The sequence below is a fragment of the Oryctolagus cuniculus genome, chromosome 14 (assembly GCF_964237555.1).
Source record: "Oryctolagus cuniculus chromosome 14, mOryCun1.1, whole genome shotgun sequence".
In the NCBI taxonomy this organism is placed as follows: Eukaryota; Metazoa; Chordata; class Mammalia; order Lagomorpha; family Leporidae; genus Oryctolagus; species Oryctolagus cuniculus.
Window position 1 is genome coordinate 49,754,001 of NC_091445.1, and position 21,126 is coordinate 49,775,126.

General features: G+C 38.6%; 1 protein-coding gene across 7 annotated transcripts in view; it reads right to left on the bottom strand.

The window, feature by feature from the left end:
- CDH12 (cadherin 12) overlaps positions 1-21,126 on the bottom strand; it is a 1,101,741-nt gene that overhangs the window by 31,515 nt on the left and 1,049,100 nt on the right. For all 7 annotated transcript variants that reach the window (XM_017344661.3, XM_051853848.2, XM_051853852.2 and 4 more), the window contains one exon: positions 8,046-8,299. In XM_017344661.3, coding sequence (XP_017200150.1) covers positions 8,046-8,299 — 254 coding nt within the window. The remainder of the gene's footprint in view (positions 1-8,045; positions 8,300-21,126) is intronic.

A 21,126-nucleotide genomic window follows, 5' to 3' on the forward strand; every position in this document is an offset into this window, starting at 1 on the left:
ATATATAAAGATGACAAGAAGTTTTATTCCCACAAATAGTCTGAGCCCAGTCGCCAAAAATTGTTCGCCTTTTCTTCTTAAGGGGCTTATACACCTGCCTGCCCATCCTAGTGTAGTCTAGATGGGACTCAAGCTCTAATTTCTTATTTAATTATTTTTTTGACAGGCACAGTGGACAGTGAGAGAGAGAGACAGAGAGAAAGGTCTTCCTTTGCCGTTGGTTCACCCTCCAATGGCCGCTGCGGCCGATGCGCTGCGGCCAGCGCACCACGCTGATCCAATGGCAGGAGCCAGGTACTTATCCTGGTCTCCCATGGGGTGCAGGGCCCAAGCACTTGGGTCATCCTCCACTGCACTCCCGGGCCACAGCAGAGAGCTGGCCTAGAAGAGGGGCAACTGGGACAGAATCCGGCGCCCCGACCGGGACTAGAACCCGGTGTGCCTGCGCCGCAAGGCGGAGGATTAGCCTAGTGAGCCACGCTGCCGGCCTCTAATTTCTTATTAAAATGCAGCCAAGTAAATCTCTTTTACCTCAGTAAAATTTATTTCTACTTTTGCTTTCCTTTTTACCCTCTCCCTCCCCCATTTTTTCTTTTTTGGTAAAATGATTTCCCTGTTTTTTAGCTTCTGTAAGTGTAGTTAATGGAAGCCGAATGCCATCAGCACATTTTCAAGTGACTTTATGAAAAACATGACTTCAGAAAAATGATTCTCTTGAGGGTCCTAAACGCTAAGTACAGCACAGCTGTGAAAAAGCCAGACAGGGCAGACTCCTCAGAGAATAACATACTCAGCTAAGCCTGCAGTCTTGAATTCCATGTCTCCTTTTATTGGTTTGCTTCCCCCCTGTTCCATTGAGGTTTCCCACATCAAGTTCTGTCTTCTTTTTTCTCTCAATACTCATAATTTGCACAAAGTATCTTACTATTTTCATTGAATATGTTTTGAATTTTCCACATACTTTCAAAAGATTTAGCAATCTGTTGTATATTATTCAGGTAGGTACTAAGTTTTAAGTTTCATTACAAGCCAATGGTTATCTCCACTAAGAATTAATAAATCAACCCAGATGTCCATCAACTGCAGATTGGATAAATAAATTATGGAGTATGTACACTATGGACTACACAGCAATAAAAAAAAAGGCCAAAATCCTGTCATTTGCAACAAAAATGGATGCAACTGGAAACCATTATACTTAGTGAAATAAGCCAGTCCCAAAACATACTATATGTTTTTCCTGATCTGTGCTAACTAATAGAGTACCTAAAAGGTAATCTATAGAAGTGAAATTGACACAATGAGATGTGATGAATTTGAACAGCCCTTGTCTTGACTGTTGAGGAAATGTAATTTTTTTCTTCATACTATTTATTGAACTCTTTACTTAGTGAAGAGTTATTCTTGAGTATAAAGTTAACAAAAATAGAGCTTTGTAAAAAATAAGAATGGGAATAGCAGAGGGAGGAGGAAGAAAAGGGGGAGCATGAGTGGGAGGAGGGTATGGTGAAAAGCATCAGTATGTTCCTGAATCTGTATATAGGAAATACATGAAATTTATATACACTAAATAAATTTTTTTAAAAATAGAATTAACAAAGTAATTCATGAAAGATAGTTTCTGGCACTTGAGACTAACACAATATTTTTTAATGTGAGCTTTAAAAATTATCCTTGTATAAAGTCTAGTTTTTTCTTTTCTACAAATCTTAGCTATTTTTCTACATTTTATTATTTAGCAGATGGAAAAGTACTTTTAGTGGCCTATTTTCTTAGAAAACACCTAAGATTCTAACAGCTGTTTGAAGGAAAAATTTGTCCACAAGGATATATAAAATATTCATTAAGATAAAATAGTTAATCCTTTTTGAGCACTGCTTACGTTATCTCTTTCCTGAGCACTGGCAATATGAATTTAAATAGAATGTATATATTCTTAGAATCGTTAAAGAAGTATGTGAGCTAAAATTGCAGTTATATGCAAAGCTAAAAGCTCATGACCCACACAGAAATACATTGATTTTTGTTAGTTGTTTCTATCATCTAATAATTAGGGATAATCCTGAGCAAATATTTTGGTACAAGATCATTTAAATTCTTACACTTTATTGCATATTTTACTAGATTATGAACAAAGTGTTTAACTGTGTTGGTTTTTCTTTATGTAAACAACATTACATGTGAATACTATACCATTTTACCAGTTAGTTGAAATAGTACATAGATCAACACATTCATCTAACATGTATTTATTAATGACCCACAATGTTCTAGGCAATATTTGGTCCATCAGGAACAATCTAGAACAATCTATGCCCTTGTGGCATGTATATGCTAATGGGAAAGAGAACTAAGCAAATCACATACACTGCTCATGGAATGTGACTACTGTGTTAACATCTTACTACAATACTCTCTTTAATCCCCACCAAAAAAAAAAAAAAAAAACTTGCCATTAGAAAAAGAGAGAATGAGAAATTTTTCACTCAAGTAATGATTATCATAAAATTATGCCAATTTTTAAAATATATTTGTTGGAGAGGACACTGTGGCATAGCAGATCAAGATGCTACCTGCAATGCTGGCATCTCTTAGAGGCATTAGTTAGTGCTCCAGCTGCTCCAATTCCCACCCTGCTTTCTGCTAATGGCCTGGAAAAAGCAGCAAAAGATGATCCAGTTCCACCCACTTGGGAGAGTTGGATGAGTGCCTCACTCTTATCTTTGGTCTGGCATACCCCTGGCTGTTGCAGCCATCTGGGGAGTGAATCAGCAGAGCTTTCTCCCTCTCCCTCTCTCTCTGAAACTTACATATACATGTTGAGATAGGATGTCACAAGGATCTCTCCCCTGTATCCTGCAGTGTGTTTTGTTTTTGAGTTTAGGTGTCTGCACATGGGATAAAGCATATAGTGTGTTGGAAAGACCCCTCAAATGTAAAAGAGGTTAGCAGCATTATTTCATTCACCACAAGTCATATGAATGAAATAGTAACAATGTCCTGAAAATTTATACAACATAGAGGCAGGAAATCAGTCCATCAGAAGATCAAGGCCAGGAGAGGGCCATAATGAAAAATGAAAATTAAGCTGAGGCCAAAAAGGATGGGGAAGGAACCAGATATTACATGTTTGCCAGGCATGAAACTGCACTGAAAACTTTCTGGGAAGTTGGATTAGTGCTTGGTAATGGCATTGCTTTCCGACTGTTTGCTGGGTTCATTGGTGGTGTGATGATGATGATGATGATGATGATGATGATGATGATGATAAAATACCCAGTGGTAAGGCATAATATACTCCTAAGTCAGTGCCTTGCCTAATAACCTTGTGAAAAGATAGTAGTGAAGGGAAAAAATACGAACAGCATGCCTAAACATGGTAAGCTATTTGACATCTTGACACTTAGTTTTCACAAAATATTTTAACTATCATTCTTCAGTGTGCTTTTGCTATTCATCCTGAAGAAAGATGACCGATACCCAACATTGCATCCACTAACATGATAAAAGTTGGTTGTTTACTCCAAGGACCTGGAACTATCACAGGTTTCAGGCTGATTCAAAAACACCTCTGTCTTTTGACAACCTCTCACAAAGAACGATTAGATCCATCTGTGTCTAAAGCTTTAGGGAGGCAGGCCACTACTCATTACAAGTAAGACTAGGGATAACAGTTACTTTCATGTAAGGTACCATTTGTCATATGCTACTTCCTGTCACATAAAAAAAAAGCACACTTATAGAAGACTTTCTTCAATGTGATGCCTTCCTTTGACCCTCACACCAGACTCTGAAATCTAACAAGATTTTGGATTTGGAAATTTGTACTTCTAACATGATATTTTCTACATTTAGGCTTTCTGATATTTTTCTCTTTTTGCTACTTAATTATCACATTAAAATCATAGTTAATATTTTGGCTTCATCAAATTTTTTTAGTCTTCAAAACAGAACACACAGTAAATTAAACAACTTTTTGCATGTTGTCTAGATATAAGTGCCTACATTTTCCTCATTTATTGAACTCTAAAGACTTTCAGAGTTTAATTATCTTTTGATTATTTGTGTTATAAACATCAGCATTTTTCCAGTATCTGTTCATGCTCTTGAAATAACACTTATATGTATTCACCAGACATTTCCTTAATAATTATCAAGAGAACAAGAAAAGACTTCAAGAACTAGACTGATGAATAATGCAGGTTAATATACATCAACTATCAAATATAGCATTTTTTCAGAATGCTTCAACAAACACTGAAGATATATCTAGGTAGATGGATTGATAGAGACATATATATAAAATATAGAGATGCACTCAAAGTTAATCATGTAATCTGGACAAGTAGAACAGCAGCTTCAATCCATTGAGTAAATTGGCCAGTATTCAGTATAAATGCGAGGAGTGTTCATTAATTAATTTTTCTTCCTTTACATCACAAATATGACCTTCTTTAGAGTTGCCTCCTGATCACAAACATACTTCAAGAACAAAAATATTGGTCATGGATGAAACAATTATTTAAAGATTTATTTGTTTATTTGAAAGGCAGAGTTATGGTTTGTGGGGTAGGGTACAGTGTGATACTGGTTCACTCCCCAAATGACTGAAAAGCCTGTGCTGGCCCAGGTTGAAGCCAGGAACTGGGAACTCCATCCAGGTCTCCCAATTAGGTGGGAGGGGCACAAGCACTTGGGCCATCTTCTGCTGCCTTCTGGAAGTCACATTAGTGGAGCCTCCATCCTGATAATGGATTGCTGCGGAAAAAGTCTTGGCTTAACCCACTGTGCCACAATACAGCCCCTATGCTAAATGTTTACCTCCCTCCTAAATTCATACGTTAATTATCATGTTAAGTATTCAAAGGTGGGCTTGGAGGGGAGTGAATAATTGGGTCATGATGGTGCACCCTACAGATGAGATTTGTGTCATTCACAGAGGAACCCCATAAGGATCTTCTCTCTTTTTGCCATGAGAGAATGCAAGGAGGCAACCAGGGCTGTAGGAAGAAGGCCTTCACCAGACTCTGAATTCCACAGCCTCCAGATTAACTCAGCCTGTGCTTCACTTGTGACAGCAGCCTGAACTGACAAAGCCAGAAACTGACATGAAGCAGTCGGGATGCTGCTCACAAAATACCTAAAAATGTTGAAGTAGCTTTGGAATTGTGTGACGGGTAGAGGCTGGAGGAGTTCTGAGTTATAAAAGAAGCTGGTTAGGGCGATCTTGATGAGGGCTCAGAAAGAAGAGGAAAACTATAGATAAATATTCCATCTTCTAATTGAATAAATAATCAGAAAAATGCAGGTGAAAATATGGATAGTAATATCCACTCTGATTAAACTCGGAGAGGGGCAAGTGCCATGGCTCACTAGGCTAATCCTCTGCTTGCGGCGCCGGTACCCCGGGTTATAGTCCTGGTTGGGGTGCCAATTCTGTCCCGGTTGCTCCTCTTCCGGTCCAGCTCTCTGCTGTGGCCCCAGAAGGCAGTGGAGGATGGCCCAAGTGCTTGGGCCCTGCACCTGCATGGGAGACCAGAAGGAAGCACCTGACTCCTGGCTTCGGATGGGCGCAGCGTGCCGGCTGTAGCGGCCATTTGGGGAGTGAAACAACGGAAGGAAGACCTTTCTCTTGTCTATCTCTCTCTGTCTATAACTCTCTCTCTGTCTTTCTCTCACTGTTTAACTCTGCCTGGCCAAAAAAAAAAATACTCAGAGAGGAAGTGAGGAACATGTTACTGAAAACCAGAGGAAAGCAGATCCTTGCTTAAAGTGGCAAAGAAGTTGGGTGACCAGTGTTCATGTTCTACTGTTTTGTGGAAGGAACAACATTAAAGGGATGAAATTGTATGTTTGTCTGAGGCAAGTTATGGGCAAAGTGTTCAAGGAGCAGAGTGGTTCCATCTGATTTCTTATAATAAAATGTGAGGGGAGAGAAGCTGATAAAAGAGGATATTGTTTAAAAGCCACAGCAGGTCCAGCAGGAAGAGCATCAGTTGGAGAAGTATGTTACTGAGATTTAAAGGGGCTTGCTCTGCTCAATATTGGATTTTTGAGGACTCATCAACTCTTGATTTTGTTTTCTTATTTCTCTATTTTTGATCAGGGATGTCTACCCTATGCCTGTCCTAGCATTGCATTTTGGAAGCACATACATGTGTTGTTTTCATGGGTTCACAGATGGAAAGGAATTTTGCCTCAGGATGAATCATACCTTAAAACAAATCTATGCCTTGTTTATATGATAGTCAAATGAAACTTTAGTTGATGCTGGAATTAGTTAAGACTTTGGGACTGTTGGGATGGAATAAATATATTTTACATGCCAGAAGGACAAGCATTTTGAGGGGCCAGTAACAGAATGTTAGTAAGTGTTTGTGTCCCTCCGAAATTCTAACATTATGCACTTAGAAAAGGGATCTTAGAGGGATTAACACTGTGGCATCGTAGGCTAAGCCTCTGCCTGCTCCGCCACCATCCGATAAGGGCTCCAGTTCATGTTCCAGCTGCTCCTCTTCCAATCTAGCTTTCAGCTTATGACCTTGGGAAGCAGTGGAAGGTGGCCCAAGCTCTTGGGTCCCTGCACCCATGTGTGAAGAAGCTCCACCTTTGTGGCCATTTGGGGAGTGAACCAGTGGATGAAAGACCTTTCTCTCAGTCTCTCTCTCTCTCTCTCTCTCTCTCTCTCTCTCTCTCTGTAACTCTGCTTCACATAAATAAATAAAATATTTAAAGAAAAGGGGGGGGTGGTAAACTAGAGAGTTCTTTCCCTTTCTCTACCTTTGTGGATACCCAGAAAATACAACCATCTGCTAAATAGGAATCAGATCCTCTTCAGAGGCCAGATCTGTTGCTATTAGTCTGAGGTATCCCAGCCTGTGAGAATCTGGGAAGTAAATATTTATTGTGTAAATCTAAGCCACCCTGCCTGTGGCACTCTAACATAGACATTATTTATGTCACTTTGTGGGATGGATTTTGAAGAATACAGAGAATAAGGCATGCATAATCAATTCCCGAGAACTCACTATATGCTATTACTGTGTTCAGTGGTGCCTGAATAATTGATACTTTTTTTTATCATTCTTCAACACGTAGCATAAAATCTTAGAAGATATGTGTCTATTTCTGCCTATGTCAATAAAACAGTATTTTTGCTTTAAAGTCTACTTGATGTTTCTAGTTTCATTCATTGAGACTGAAAGACTTAAAACAAACCTCACGTTTCTCTTTTTTTGTTCTCCAGACAGTCTTCCTAGGCAATGTGACAAGAAATTCACACAGTGAAAAATACTAGTACATTATGGTAGTTGTAGGTGTATGAGTGGACACATATAACAGAATGAATGGGAGTCAGTCTCAATACATGTTGCAAGATGAATGGATAAGTTAGGAAGAGGAGCATCTTTTTACACCTCAGTGGTGCTGATGGAAGTTGTGTATGTGTGTCAGAGAGAGAGAGAGAGAGAGAGAGAGAGAGAAGAGTAAAAGAAATCTTTTCACAAATTATAGGCTTTGAACAAGTCCACAATTTATGGAACCATAGAAATGATACTTGAACTATTCATCGATAAACTGTATCTCAGACCCAGTACACATAATTATCACAGTGAATAAAATACACATGGTAAAACCATCTTTTTTCAAACATTAACTTTTAGAAAGGGAATAGAGATCTTAAAGTCATCATAGAATTTATTGATGCCTATTTCATTCTGGGTTTTATGCGAGTATCTTAATATGATTAGTGGTGAGAACTATTCTTTGAGGTTGCATTTCTGAAAAGTTGAGATTTGCTAATTGAATAACATCTAACATGACATCAATGCTTGTAGACACTTTTTCAACCATTGATATTGGATGTTTTGTGCAAATTTTATGGCATTTCCCCTATACCTTGACTTGGGTAAAGTCATTACATGTTCAAGCATCACGTGGTACAAATCACATCCTAAATCATCATTCAGATTTGGTCAGAGAATAGGTTTTGTTTGTTTTTGTTTCATATTGAAGCACACAGAAAAGAAAATAGTCATTTTTCTCACCTAACGGCACTACTGCCCACATCAAGGTCTTGCGCTGTGACAGCACCGATGATGGTCCCGACGGGAGTGTCTTCGTACACCTCCATAGTGTACAATGGCTTGCTAAAAACTGGGGGCTCATCGACATCCAGCACGCTGATCTTTACTGTGGCTGTGTCTTTAAAAGGGCCTGCCGAGTGGAACCGGTGATCTAGGTGCAAGTTGGAGGCCTCTACTTTAAATGTATATGCCTTCTTTGTTTCAAAATCTAATGGCTGTAGTAAGGACAAATCAAGATAAAGAGGTACACTTACAGTTACACAGATGTGGCACAAATGATAAACATTGCTTCAGAACCATTTTCAAGTTACAACTAATCACAGTAATTTCAAGATTTAAATTTCCTTTATAATTAATGGATAAGAGAAGGGCAAGATATATATTTTACAGAAAAAAAGAACCTTCTGGGAAACTTGTGCAGATAATCAGTTGCATACTTCAAAATCCTACAATATACCTGGGAACGTGCATGCCAGATGGGGTTTGTTCATTTTATATGAACAGTGATTAAGTTTCAGGGAAGTACTTCTCTGTTCTTATCCAATACTGACATCTAGTGGAACTGAGAAATTACAAGCAGAACATCACAAAAGTGGACTTGGATAACTGAAGATGCTCTTTAGATTCCAGCTAGCTATTTGGTACAAGGAACTATGGGGTTCTTCTGAGAACCTTGCCTCCTGATATTTTTGATAAGAATGTAATTTTCTCTCAAATAGTGTTGAATGCCTATTTATTTTCACTAAGAATCTGTATCAGGATTTAAAAGCATACCCACTTGGTAATTATGAAAATTGTTTTGTTCTTTTGTATCCCCAGACACGTATATAAAATTAGTGAGCCCTGTAATGCATTATCAGGATATATTACCAAGATTTGTAAGTTTATTTTTAAAAAAGATTTGTTTTTACTTATTTGAAAAACAGAAGTACAGGGATATAGGGACAGGGACAAAGGTGTGTGTGTGTGGGGAGAGAGAGAGAGAGAGAGAGAGGGAGAAAGAGAGAGACACTCCATTGCTCCCAAATGGCTACAATAACCAGGACCACCCCAGGCCGAAGCCAGAATCCCTGAGTTTCTTCCAGGTCACCCTGTAGGTGCAGGGGCCCAAGGACTTGGGCCATCTTCTACTGCTTTCCCTGGTGCATTAGCAGGGAGCTGGATGAGGAGTGGAGCAGCAGAGTTTCAAACCAGTGCCCATATGGGATGCTGGTGTTGTAGGCTGTGGTCTAACCACAATGCAGGCCCCAAGAATTATCAGTTTAAACATAAGCAATCAAATAAAAGAAGGTTGTGACACATCACATAGGAAGTCATCTTCCACTGATACTCAATTCACTCTCACTGTGAACACTGGACTTTTCTTCTCAGTAACTGCAAATATATTCCACACATATGGTGCCCTTGAGGCGGTTTGTGTAAGTGGTAAGTTTAAAGTCAGTGGCCCGGCCGGCGCCGCGGCTCACTAGGCTAATCCTCCGCCTAGCGGCGCCGGCACACCGGGTTCTAGTCCCGGTCGGGGCGCCGGATTCTGTCCCGGTTGCCCCTCTTCCAGGCCAGCCCTCTGCTGTGGCCCGGGAGTGCAGTGGAGGATGGCCCAGGTGCTTGGGCCCTGCACCCCATGGGAGACCAGGAAAAGCACCTGGCTCCTGGCTCCTGCCATCAGATCAGCGCGGTGCGCTGGCCACATCGCGCTGGCCGCGGCGGCCATTGGAGGGTGAACCAACGGCAAAGGAAGACCTTTCTCTCTGTCTCTCTCTCTCTCACTGTCCACTCTGCCTGTCAAAAAAAAAAAAAATAAATAAAAAAAAAAAAAAATAAAGTCAGTGGCCCTGAATTCTAATCAACTCTGAAAAATGCAATGTGAATTTAACATAGTAATTTTCTTGGATCTTTAGACATTTCTACTTTCTTTAGTAATTCCCTCTATTGTGATGCTAAGGAATTGTCAACATCTGAACCTCCTGTTAGTACTCCTGGGAAAATAAAGGAGATATCTTTTGCTTTAAATTCAAGATTGTCTTTCCTCTCAGGTGGGGAAAAAATCATAAAATCCTCAAAATCCCTCACAATTCCATGGAATTTATTTTGTCAGACCAGTAATACCTCTTGACTTTGGCATTAACTCTCTCCACAGTATGTTTTATGCAGGAGGGCCTATATTTATTTCTCCTGTAATTACTACTTTTGTATCTAATTCATTCCATTTTTATTCATGCTTTATGTGCTTGATATTCAATATTTTCTTTGACTTCGTGTATTATTTTTAGATTTTTTATTATTTATTTATTTGGGAGATAGAATTATAGACAGAGAGAGGGAGAGACAGAGAGAAAGGTCTTCAATCTGTTGGTTCACTCCCTAAATGGCCACAATGGCCAGAACTGAGCTGATACTAACTCAGGGGTCAGGAGCTTCTTCTGGGTCTCCCATGTAGATGGCTCTTGGGCCATCTTCCACTGATTTTCCAGCCAAAAGCAGAGAACTGGAAAAAAGAGGAGCAGCTGGGATGTGAACCAGAGGCCATATGGAATGCAGGCACCACAGGCAGAGGCTTAACCTACTATGCCACAGAGCAGGACCCTGAATTTCTGTATTTTTGCTCACTCACCTCTTCCCTGTTACCATATAATATTTATTTCCTTCAATTTCCATACCTTTCCTGTTAAAAACTTTTATTTCTCTTATGTCTGTAAAGAAAGAATGGTGTGCATTATATGTTGGTTGATGACAAGATTATTGGTTACACAAACAGAAACTTTGTGTCTAAACCAAGACCCCTGCGGCTCTTCTTTTTTAAAGATTTATTTTATTTATTTGAAAGGCACAGCTACAGAGCAAAAGGGAGAGACAGAGAGATATCATCCATCCACTAAATCACACCCACATGGCCACAATAACCAAGGCTGGGCTAGGCCAAAGCCAGGAGCCAGGAGCTTCCCCCTGAAGCTTGTTTGATCAGTTGAAAAGCTAACTACTTTGCTGCAGTCAGACCTGAATCAAACGCCAGAGAAAATAACCAAGTGCAAAAAAGTTGATGAAAAACATCACTCAAGCCAAAAATAAAAAACTACAACAATTACTTGGAATGTTTAGCTTGCGGTGAAAAAGACCAAGGCAAAACAGGACAACACATATTTAAATATTTGATGTTACATCATTTGCTAGTGCCTTAGCAATATGTGATTAAAAAGAATAATTTTAGGTTAGAGAAAGGAAGAAATCTCTAACAAATCTAAACATTCCATATTGAATTAATTAGAATGCATATCATACACAATTAAATAACACATAGGTTAAAGAATATACTAAAGAACATATAAAATATACTTTCTGCTTTTGTAAGCTCAATGCTCTGTGAGTATTAAGTAATATATTTTTATGATAGAGATCCTGATAGTAACCTAGTTTAAGACTACTCTGCATCATTTTAAGAGTACTTTGATCTAGAAAGAAAATTAAATTGCCTGGCCCACAATCCCCTTGCTGAAATGGAATTCTATCTTAGGATGTCATAGTTAATATCATTTGTTCCTCATTTCCCTCTCTACTTTCTCCAAGGTAGAAATGCCTCTGATTAACTTTAAGATTGGGCAAATCCTTTGAAGATAAGATCTTAGTTTTCTTTTCCTAATTGATTATACACTACAGCTACCCAGATGAACTTGACTGCCTATTGGCATGTCCGTTTCAAGCCAGAGATGAGAAGGGAAGAAAATTCTCATTTTTCCTTTTTTTTCTTTTTTTAGTTCAGACACAGTAGATGCCTGTTAGGAATTCCTGACCTATCACAGCAGGTAAATATTTGGTGGTCAGGGAGACCAGGAGTGAGATGAAAGAACCTTTCTGTACATACAGATTTTTTGCAGCTGAAAACTTACACCCTGCAGTGATGAAAGAAGTGAGAAAATTGTAAGAGAAATGCCACAATAGTGTCCTAGGGGGATGTGTTCCTTTATGACCCTTGTCCTTAGGCAAGCCCAATTGACAAAGGACATTGAGCAGAAAGGGTGCAGAGAGTGAACACTGATCTTTCTCTAGGTGACTTTGTCCACCCATCTGACTATCACCCAACATTTGAGGGAATACACTCTAATTTTCAAATCAACAAAAATGCAAACAACTACTCAGAAAAGGATTAACTCCATGATAGAAATATATTGTTATGAAACTGAGCTAATTCAGTTCTTGCGCAACAGAGAGAAACCTTTGTGGCTTCCAATTTTCTGAACCTTTCTGAAAACACAAGGAAATGATTTACTGGAGAGAATTAGGCGAGTAGCTCTTTGCTCTTTAGATTGTATCTATGATGGATAATCAGAGAGCCCAGAATATTCAGGAAACAATTTACTTTGTAAAGAGTTATGCAGTAAGAAATGGAATCTATGGAGAAATGGGAGATAATATATTAAATTGTGTCCTAGAGTATAAAGGAAAGAATAGGACAAGATATTAGCTTATCACTTATTTTTGACCACTTTGTAAGCTCTTACTTTGCTGAAGTACCTGCCATGAAAAACTACATAAAATTTTTAAGTGCAAAATTATTTTCTCTTTTCAAACATTGATAAGCAGTCTTCTACATAAAATATAAGAGAAGGACTCCCAGGATCTTCCAGGCCTCATCACGCTCCCAGATAATGATGAGCGGAAATAGATAGCTACAGTTAAAGAAAAGAATTCTGACAAATTTGAAAAACTGCAGACAGAGTGCTAAGATACCTCTGAGACTGTTGACCCTAATGACCTGTGTGGCAAGATTCTGCCTGTGTGTGAGGGGCATGGAACTGAACCGCATATCACTTCCATCAGCTTACGTGTTGTGAAGACATAAATTGTACAGCTATAACTAAGGTTGTTAATCATTTGACAATTAATTAATTAAGAAAGACTTTCCTTGAGTGGTCTAATCTAATCAGGTGAACCTGCAAAAGCAGAGCAAAGTGATGGTTTCCGGTTAGCCTATAAAGAAGTGAACTTGTTGGCCGGCGCCGCGGCTCACTAGGCTAATCCTCCGCCTAGCGGCGCCGGCACACCGGGTTCTAGTCCCGGTCGGGGCGCCGGATTCTGTCCCGGTTGCCCCTCTTCCAGGCCAGCCCTCTGCTGTGGTCAGGGAGTGCAGTGGAGGATGGCCCAGGTGCTTGGGCCCTGCACCCGCATGGGAGACCAGGAAAAGCACCTGGCTCCTGGCTCCTGCCATCGGATCAGCGCGGTGCGCCGGCCGCAGCGCGCCGGCCGCGGCGGCCATTGGAGGGTGAACCAACGGCAAAGGAAGACCTTTCTCTCTGTCTCTCTCTCTCACTGTCCACTCTGCCTGTCAAAAAAAAAAAAAAAAAAAAAAAATAAAGAAGTGAACTTGTGAGCAAAGAGCTCATACAGCAGATTCTTAAGTGGTATCTGTAGGAACTGAGACCTGCTCTTGGCCATAGCTAACAGAAAAATACTGATTTCAGTCATGACACCACAAAGGAATGAAATCTTCCAGCAGCCAGTAAACTTGGGAATGGACTGCAATTTCAGGTTAGATTACAACCTGTATCCACATCTTAATTTCAGCTTAAAGGCCCCAAGTAAATGATATAGTTAATGCCATTCTCAGATCCAAGCTGTCGCTCTTATTTTTAACATTCTATATTGCATCACTTTTTAAGATGAATATGCATTATTTCAAGTACTAATGACATATATAAATATATGCTTATATATATACATATATATAGAGGGGGGATTCTTTAGTAGTAAGACTATTTTATGGCCGGCACCGCGGCTCACTAGACTAATCCTCCGCCTAGCGGCGCCAGCACACAGGGTTCTTGTCCCGGTCGGGTCGCCAGATTCTGTCCCGGTTGCCCCTCTTCCAGGCCAGCTCTCTGCTGTGGCCAAGGAGTGCAGTGGAGGATGGCCCAAGTGCTTGGGCCCTGCACCCCATGGGAGACCAGGAAAAGCACCTGGCTCCTGGCTCCTGCCATCGGATCAGTGCGGTGCGCCGGCTGCAGCGCGCTGGCCGCGGCGGCCATTGGAGGGTGAACCAACGGCAAAGGAAGACCTTTCTCTCTGTCTCTCTCTCTCACTCTCTCACTGTCCACTCTGCCTGTCAAAAAAAAAAAAAAAAAAAAGACTATTTTATGGCAATCATTTGGTAGATCTTAAAGTTCAAGGGAGGGGCAACTCAAAAACTCCAAATGATCAAAAGATGTGGGTTTATCTTAAACAGGTAGATCAACTTTAAGAAAAGCAGTTGGAAAACAGATTTAGATCAGATTCTACCAGGATAAATGGACAATAGGAGAAGGATTTATTATATCAGGCTGAACAATAAAGATAACGTTTAGAACATGCATTATTTGAAAGAAAAATTATCTTTCAAAATATAGCTGTATGATCTAAGAATTAATTCTATTCTGTGAACAGATGTGGAGGCATCTGTGATATCATCATCAAGGAAAGGATTTAATTCAGTATTTTTTGAAAAAAGTCAAATGATTATGTAATGAATAAAAATTGAGACTGAATGAGGTGAGAAATTCCTCATAACCAAGGGAATGACATTGAATTTTTTATTTATTTTTATTTATATTTTTTTGACAGGCAGAGTGGACAGTGAGAGAGAGAGATAGGGAGAAAGGTCTTCCTTTTTGCCGTTGGTTCACCCTCCAATGGCCGCCACGGCCGGGGCACTGCGGCCAGCGCACCACGCTGATCCGATGGCAGGAGCCAGGTGCTTATCCTGGTCTCCCATGGGGTGCAGGGCCTAAGCACTTGGGCTATCCTCCACTGCACTTCCCTGGCCACAGCAGAGAGCTGGCCTGGAAGAGGGGCAACCAGGACAGAATCCGGTGCCCCGATCAGGACTAGAACCCGGTGTGCCGGCACCGCTAGGTGGAGGATTAGCCTAGTGAGCCGCGGTTCCGGCCATCATTGAATATTTTAAATCTAGATTTTAGTGTTGACAAAATTTCAAAAGAATTTGTTATAAAGTTTTAAAATATATATGCTTAAAAATGGGATTATCAGATTTGTCTATTTTGTAAATGAAATATCTAAATGAAAAAACACAGTTCATACAATTTATCCTTAATTAGTCCTTAATTAACATCAGAAATGCATTCACTTTTTCTGTCAACAAGTAGTTACTATACTCCACTTTTTGTAGCACTGCAGAATTTTGATAATTTTATAAAATTTTCTTAGGAACCATGAACACTATTTTAATGTATCTATTTTAAAAATAATAATGTTTTGAGGACTTCAGTACCAGACACAAAAAACAACACACAGACACACAAAAACAGAATTTTAAGAATTTCTAGCGAATGAGCTATAGATTTTTAGTGATATTTTCCCTAAAAAATAACAAGATTCCATCAACTACTAGAAATGCTTAATTTAAATACATATGTCATATAAATATGTGAGGTGACTTTAAAAAGTTCATGGAAAGTTCATAATATATTATAATCCCATTTTCCATGAGTATTTTACAATTCCTCATGTAATATAAACCATGACTAACTGGGGAATTCAAATATATCTAGCATACCCTGCTCTCTGCAATCATTGACAGGTCTGTTTTTCAGACATAACTATAATTAATAAAAAGGTAGGTGATTTGAAAAAGCCACCTTTTTCCTCTAGGTTTCAGATTAACCATTTATAGAACCAGTAAAATGCTTTATTTCTAAATAATTTATAAAGTATGTTGAATTTTGTATGTGAGTAGTAAGAGATATAATATATCAGGAATCAAGAAAGTAAATCAGCAGAAGATATCCAGTCTTTCAATCCACAACAAATTTTAACACCCTGCACATTTCAAGCTTTTTCTTTCATGATGGGGATATAAACACAGCTATTATAGCTCTGTGTCTGGGGTCTGAACCTCACACAATTTATACATGTATTAAGACATCACATACTACTTATAAATATGTACAAATTTTACATGGCATATAAAATTTAAAAATTATTTTAAAAAGAAGAGCAGGCACAGATACAATAGAAGGAATTAGATATGTTTTAAATACAAATGCTGTAAGAATCATGTGTTGTGACAGAAATGCTGACAACTTGGAAAAGAGGTGAAGGCGTCCTAGGAAACCTTCAGTGAGAGACAAGGAAAATTATGGTTAAAGAACAGGGAACAGGTAGACTTCTGGCCATGCAATGATGAACCCACATCTCATAGCAGAGTGCCTAGGTTTGGGTCCCTGCTCTGCTCCTGATTCCTGCTTCCTGCTAATGCATAGCCTAGGAGGTGATGGTTTAATTATTTGGGTCCCTGTGAATTATGCGAGAAATCCAGCCCAATGGAATTCATAGTTATTGGCTTTGCTCTGGCACAGCTCTAGCTGTTGTGGGCATTTGGGAAGTGAACTAGTAGATGAGATATCTGCATTTATGTCCCTATTGGTTTATCTGCCTTTCAAAAAAGGGGAGAAAGAAGAGAGGAGAGGAGAGCAGAGCAGAGCAGAGGAGAGGAGAGGAGAGGGGAGAAAGGAGAGAGGAGAGGAGTTAAGGATAAAGAAAGAAAAGGAGTAAATAGGAAAAACTTAATGAACAAACTCACATAGGGCAGAGTCTTCTATGCAAAATGAAGAGTAGGTAAATATTTTTTGTGTACTTTGCAATGACTTTGATGTAGGTGGAATGTGGCATGGGTATGATTTTGTGTACATGTGTTTGTGTGTGTGCAGAAGATGGTAATAGAAATGGATTTAAGGAAGACAAACGGATTTAACTTTGACCATTGACTCATGAAGTAAAAGACTGACTGGGTATGACAAAGTGTGAGTATGGGAGAACAGCCATTGCAGTGCAGAGTAACAGAGAGAGCTGTAAACTCAGAGAAAAGGAAAACATGGGCTAACGCTGCAGCTCACTAGCCTAATCCTCCATCTGTGGCGCCAGCACCCCAGGTTCTAGTCTTGGTTGGGGTGCCAGATTCTGTCCTGGTTGCTCCTCTTCCAGTCCAGCTCTCTGCTGTGGCCCCGGAAGGCAGTGGAGTATGGTCCAAGTGCTTGGGCCCTGCACCCGCATGGGAGACCAGGAGAAGCACCTGGCTCCTCGCTTTGAATCAGCGCAGCATGCCGGCCATAGCGGATGTTTGGGGGGTGAGCCAATGGAAAGAAGACCTTAAGAAAGAAAAGGGAAACTTGAACTGTGCTCCAGAGAAGTGAGAGACAATCTTTGCCTCCTGTTTAGCAAGAAGTCAACACAATTGGAAGCAGTTTAAGAAAAATCCTATACTTCTCAGTTAAGGAACTGGAAGAAAGAATACATGAGCAACTGTTCTTTTGTTGGGAATAGAGAAGAAAACTGACTTTAGATGACTTGAGTTTGAAAAGATCATGGAAAATGCATTTTGATATTTCCACAAGGCAGTAGGAAAAATGTGGTTGGTTATATTTATTTGTGGCAAACTTGGGGTTGAAAATGTTTGGAGATGTTCAGTAAGGGATGTCAAAAATAAGGTGAAAACAAATATTGAGAAAAACAGAAAGATGATATTACAGAAAAAATTAAAAGATCACATATTTCTTGAAATTAAGGATATCAGTGTGGCTACAAGTAGGAGTAACTTAAGCTGAATAATTTGAGGTATAAATTTAGCCACATGAAATAGTCCAAACTTGATATTTCTCTGGTCTCTAATGGTTATTTAAAAATTAACCACATGATGGTGCTATGCTATCAAATCATAACATGAGGACTCACTTCCTAGTCATTTGTAAAGACTGAAAAAAGGCCGGCGCTGTGGCTCACTAGGCTAATCCTCTGCCTGCGGCGCCGGCACACCGGGTTCTAGCCCCAGTCAGGGAACGGGATTCTGTCCCGGTTGCCTCTCTTCCAGTCCAGCTCTCTGCGGTGGCCCGGGAGTGCAGTGGAGGATGGCCCAAGTCCTTGGGCCCTGCACCTGCATGGGAGACCAGGAGAAGCACCAGGCTCCTGGCTTTGGATCAGCACAGCGGCCATTGGAGGGTGAACCAATGTAAAAGGAAGACCTTTCTCTCTGTCTCTCTCTCACTTTCCACTCTGCCTGTCAAAAAAAAAAAAAAAAAAAAAAAAAAGACTGAAAAAAGACAATGAGTTTTATAAATTTTACTGATCAATCAATAAACATTATGGCCTTGTCTAAATAATGTCAGAGTTGGTGAACTCAAGAGGCTTCCATAGCTTTGGCAGCTCATGACAAGAGCCTTGGGTTATTACTGACATCATAAATAAGAGTGTCAATTGTTAAATCAACAACAGGAATGGAATCATTGTGCACTTGCTCCCCATGTAGGACCTCTGTCCTTAATATGTTGTACTATGAGAATTAACGGTAAAACTAGTCTTCAAGTAGTACTTTATACTTTGTGTGTCTGATGGGTGCAAACTGCTGTAATATTTGCTTAGTATAGAGTTGATCTTCTTTATATGAAGATAATTAAAAATGAATCTTATTTAAGAATGGGATTGGAGAGGGAGTAGGAGATGGGATGGTTTGGGGATGGGAGGGTGGGTATGAGGGGAGGAACTGCTATAATCCAAAAGTTGTACTTACAAAATTTATATTTATTAAATAAAAGCTTTCTATTAAAAATATTCGGTGGAAACAATTAAGACTTTGGTCTATTTTTAAAGAATATTTGTGAAGCGTATAGTCTTTTCCTTCTTATATTTAGACAGAATAAAAATAAATTGCTTTGAATTCAATGTGATTACATGATTATATATATTTGAAATAATATCCCCCAAAACATCAAAATGGTAAGAATTTTTTAAATTCCAAACATGCTTTACTAATTTTAAAATAGATAATAATTTCCCATTCTTTGTTTAAAATAAATTACATTAGTATCATCAGTACTGGTTAGTTCCTGATAGATATTTCTACATAAATGTTACTGATTTGCATGAGAAATAATGCAGGATACTCAACTTATCTTTTAACATAACTGAAATATTTATTCCACTATTTAGTTACCTAAATGCTTTAATTAGTAAGTAGAAGACTGAGGTGTTTCTATAAATATATTTATATTTTTGATCCTTGACACTTTTAAATTCATATAACTTTCAATTTATGTTATATCCAAGAAATATATGTTTAATCCCATTCATCTAGCAAGAAAACAGAAAAACTATTGACGAAAAGCATATTTCACTTAGTTTTTCACAAAGAATTAAGTTATTGAATTTAAGTTTTTAATTTTAATTTTATTCTGTTACTGTACTTTAAACCACTTTTTAGTTTTTCAATGGGATTAAAATTTTGCAGGTGTATTTTAATTCACCTGTGTTTGTATTGTTATAATAGTCAATAATACATAGGAACATTTTTATATTTTACTGCTTTACTCAGCACAAGCAATATGACTTAGAGAAAACAGTTTTCTTGTTTTTGACCAACATCATGTACCTTAGTGGGATTTGTAAAGTTTCATGTTACTCTGAATTCAAAGTGACAGAGTAAAATGTGAATTTTGTTAGAGCCAAATAAAGAGAATCAAAGTTGAGGTTAAAAAAATAAATAAAAATGTCTTTATTCATTCTTCTCAGCCCATATAAAAGTGGCCATCAATTTTATCTACTTTGACTATCCTCCACAGTGGAGTAACAGAGAAGCAAAGAGTAAAAAAGGAGTAAGTAAAAAATTTTAGGATAAAACAATAATAAAATGCTTAAGAACATTAATGGTTAAGAACATTAAATATCATTAAATATTTTTCAATGAGTTAAAAATCAAAATTTCGTGAAAACAGAGCATATTGTGTTTTGTTTATCAAAGAATTAAAGTGAATGATGTTTAAAATTCAGCTACATATTCAAAGGCAGAATTTATGTTTTTGGACTTTCTAAATGCATCATAGACTTAAAAAAACTGATTCTTATATAAAATTGGTTTCACATCAAAATTATTACATTCACATTATATTCTGAAATATTGAAAAAAAAATACTTTCAGGGGCCGGCACTGTGGCACAGCGGGTTAAAGCCCTGGCCTGAGCGCTGGCATCCCATATGGGCACTGGTTTGAGACCTGGCTGCTCCACTTCCGATCCAGCTCTCCGCTATGGCCTGGGAAAACATTAGAAGATGGCCCAAGTCTTTGGGCCCCTGTACCCGTGTGGGAGCTCCTGGCTCCTGGCTTTGGATCGGCTCAGTTCAGGCTGTTGTGGCCATCTGGGGAGTAAACCAGCGGGGAAGACCTCTCTCTCTCTCTCTCTCTCTGCCTCTCCTCTCTCTGTGTAACTCTGACTTTCAAATAAATAAATAAATCTTAAAAAAAAGAAAACAATACTTTCAAAAATAATATTAACATTTATGTGAAACTGAAACACAACTGCTGTTAACATACGCATCATTTGAGTGCATGTAATTCTTCAGATCACCTAATGTTAAGTAAGATTGAATTTTCTGAGAACTTACTGAATATATGCTTAAATAGTCCTCTCATAGTCTTCAATTAAACAGGTGTATATTTAAAGAATTATAGTTGTTTGAATGAATTACGAATTTTTCATAAGATTGATCTGACTGGATATTTCCCGTTTTTTTTATTTTTATGCTTATTTTTATATTATACTGCCATGTTTAATCAAGTAAGACAGTGCTGTGAATATGTGTGTACACAAATACCTTCACATAATAATAAGTGACAGATAGATGGATTTTTAAATTTTGTTACAAATTGTCCTTCAGAGTCACATTTTTGAAGATTTAATGGATGTAGTCTTCAGGTTTTAGTTTTCTTTTTAAATAGAATAGGGATTGCCTTTGATGGAGCTTTGTTTTCAAGAAGAATCAAATTGTAACACTAAAAACAAATTCGTGTATTCTATTGGGCTCTATAAGTGCACTAATGCAATTACCATGGGATCTGAATATTTAGAGGACTGTGTTGGAGTGGTACCTTTTAAGTTTAGCCAGAATCTCTGCATTTCTCAAAATCTCCTTTGCTATAAGGGTCACATCCATATCTCCAGCATTTTCCCAGATTATTTCTATGTTTTTTTTTTTTGAAAATTTCATTTTCTTGCTCTAAGTTTTACTTTGT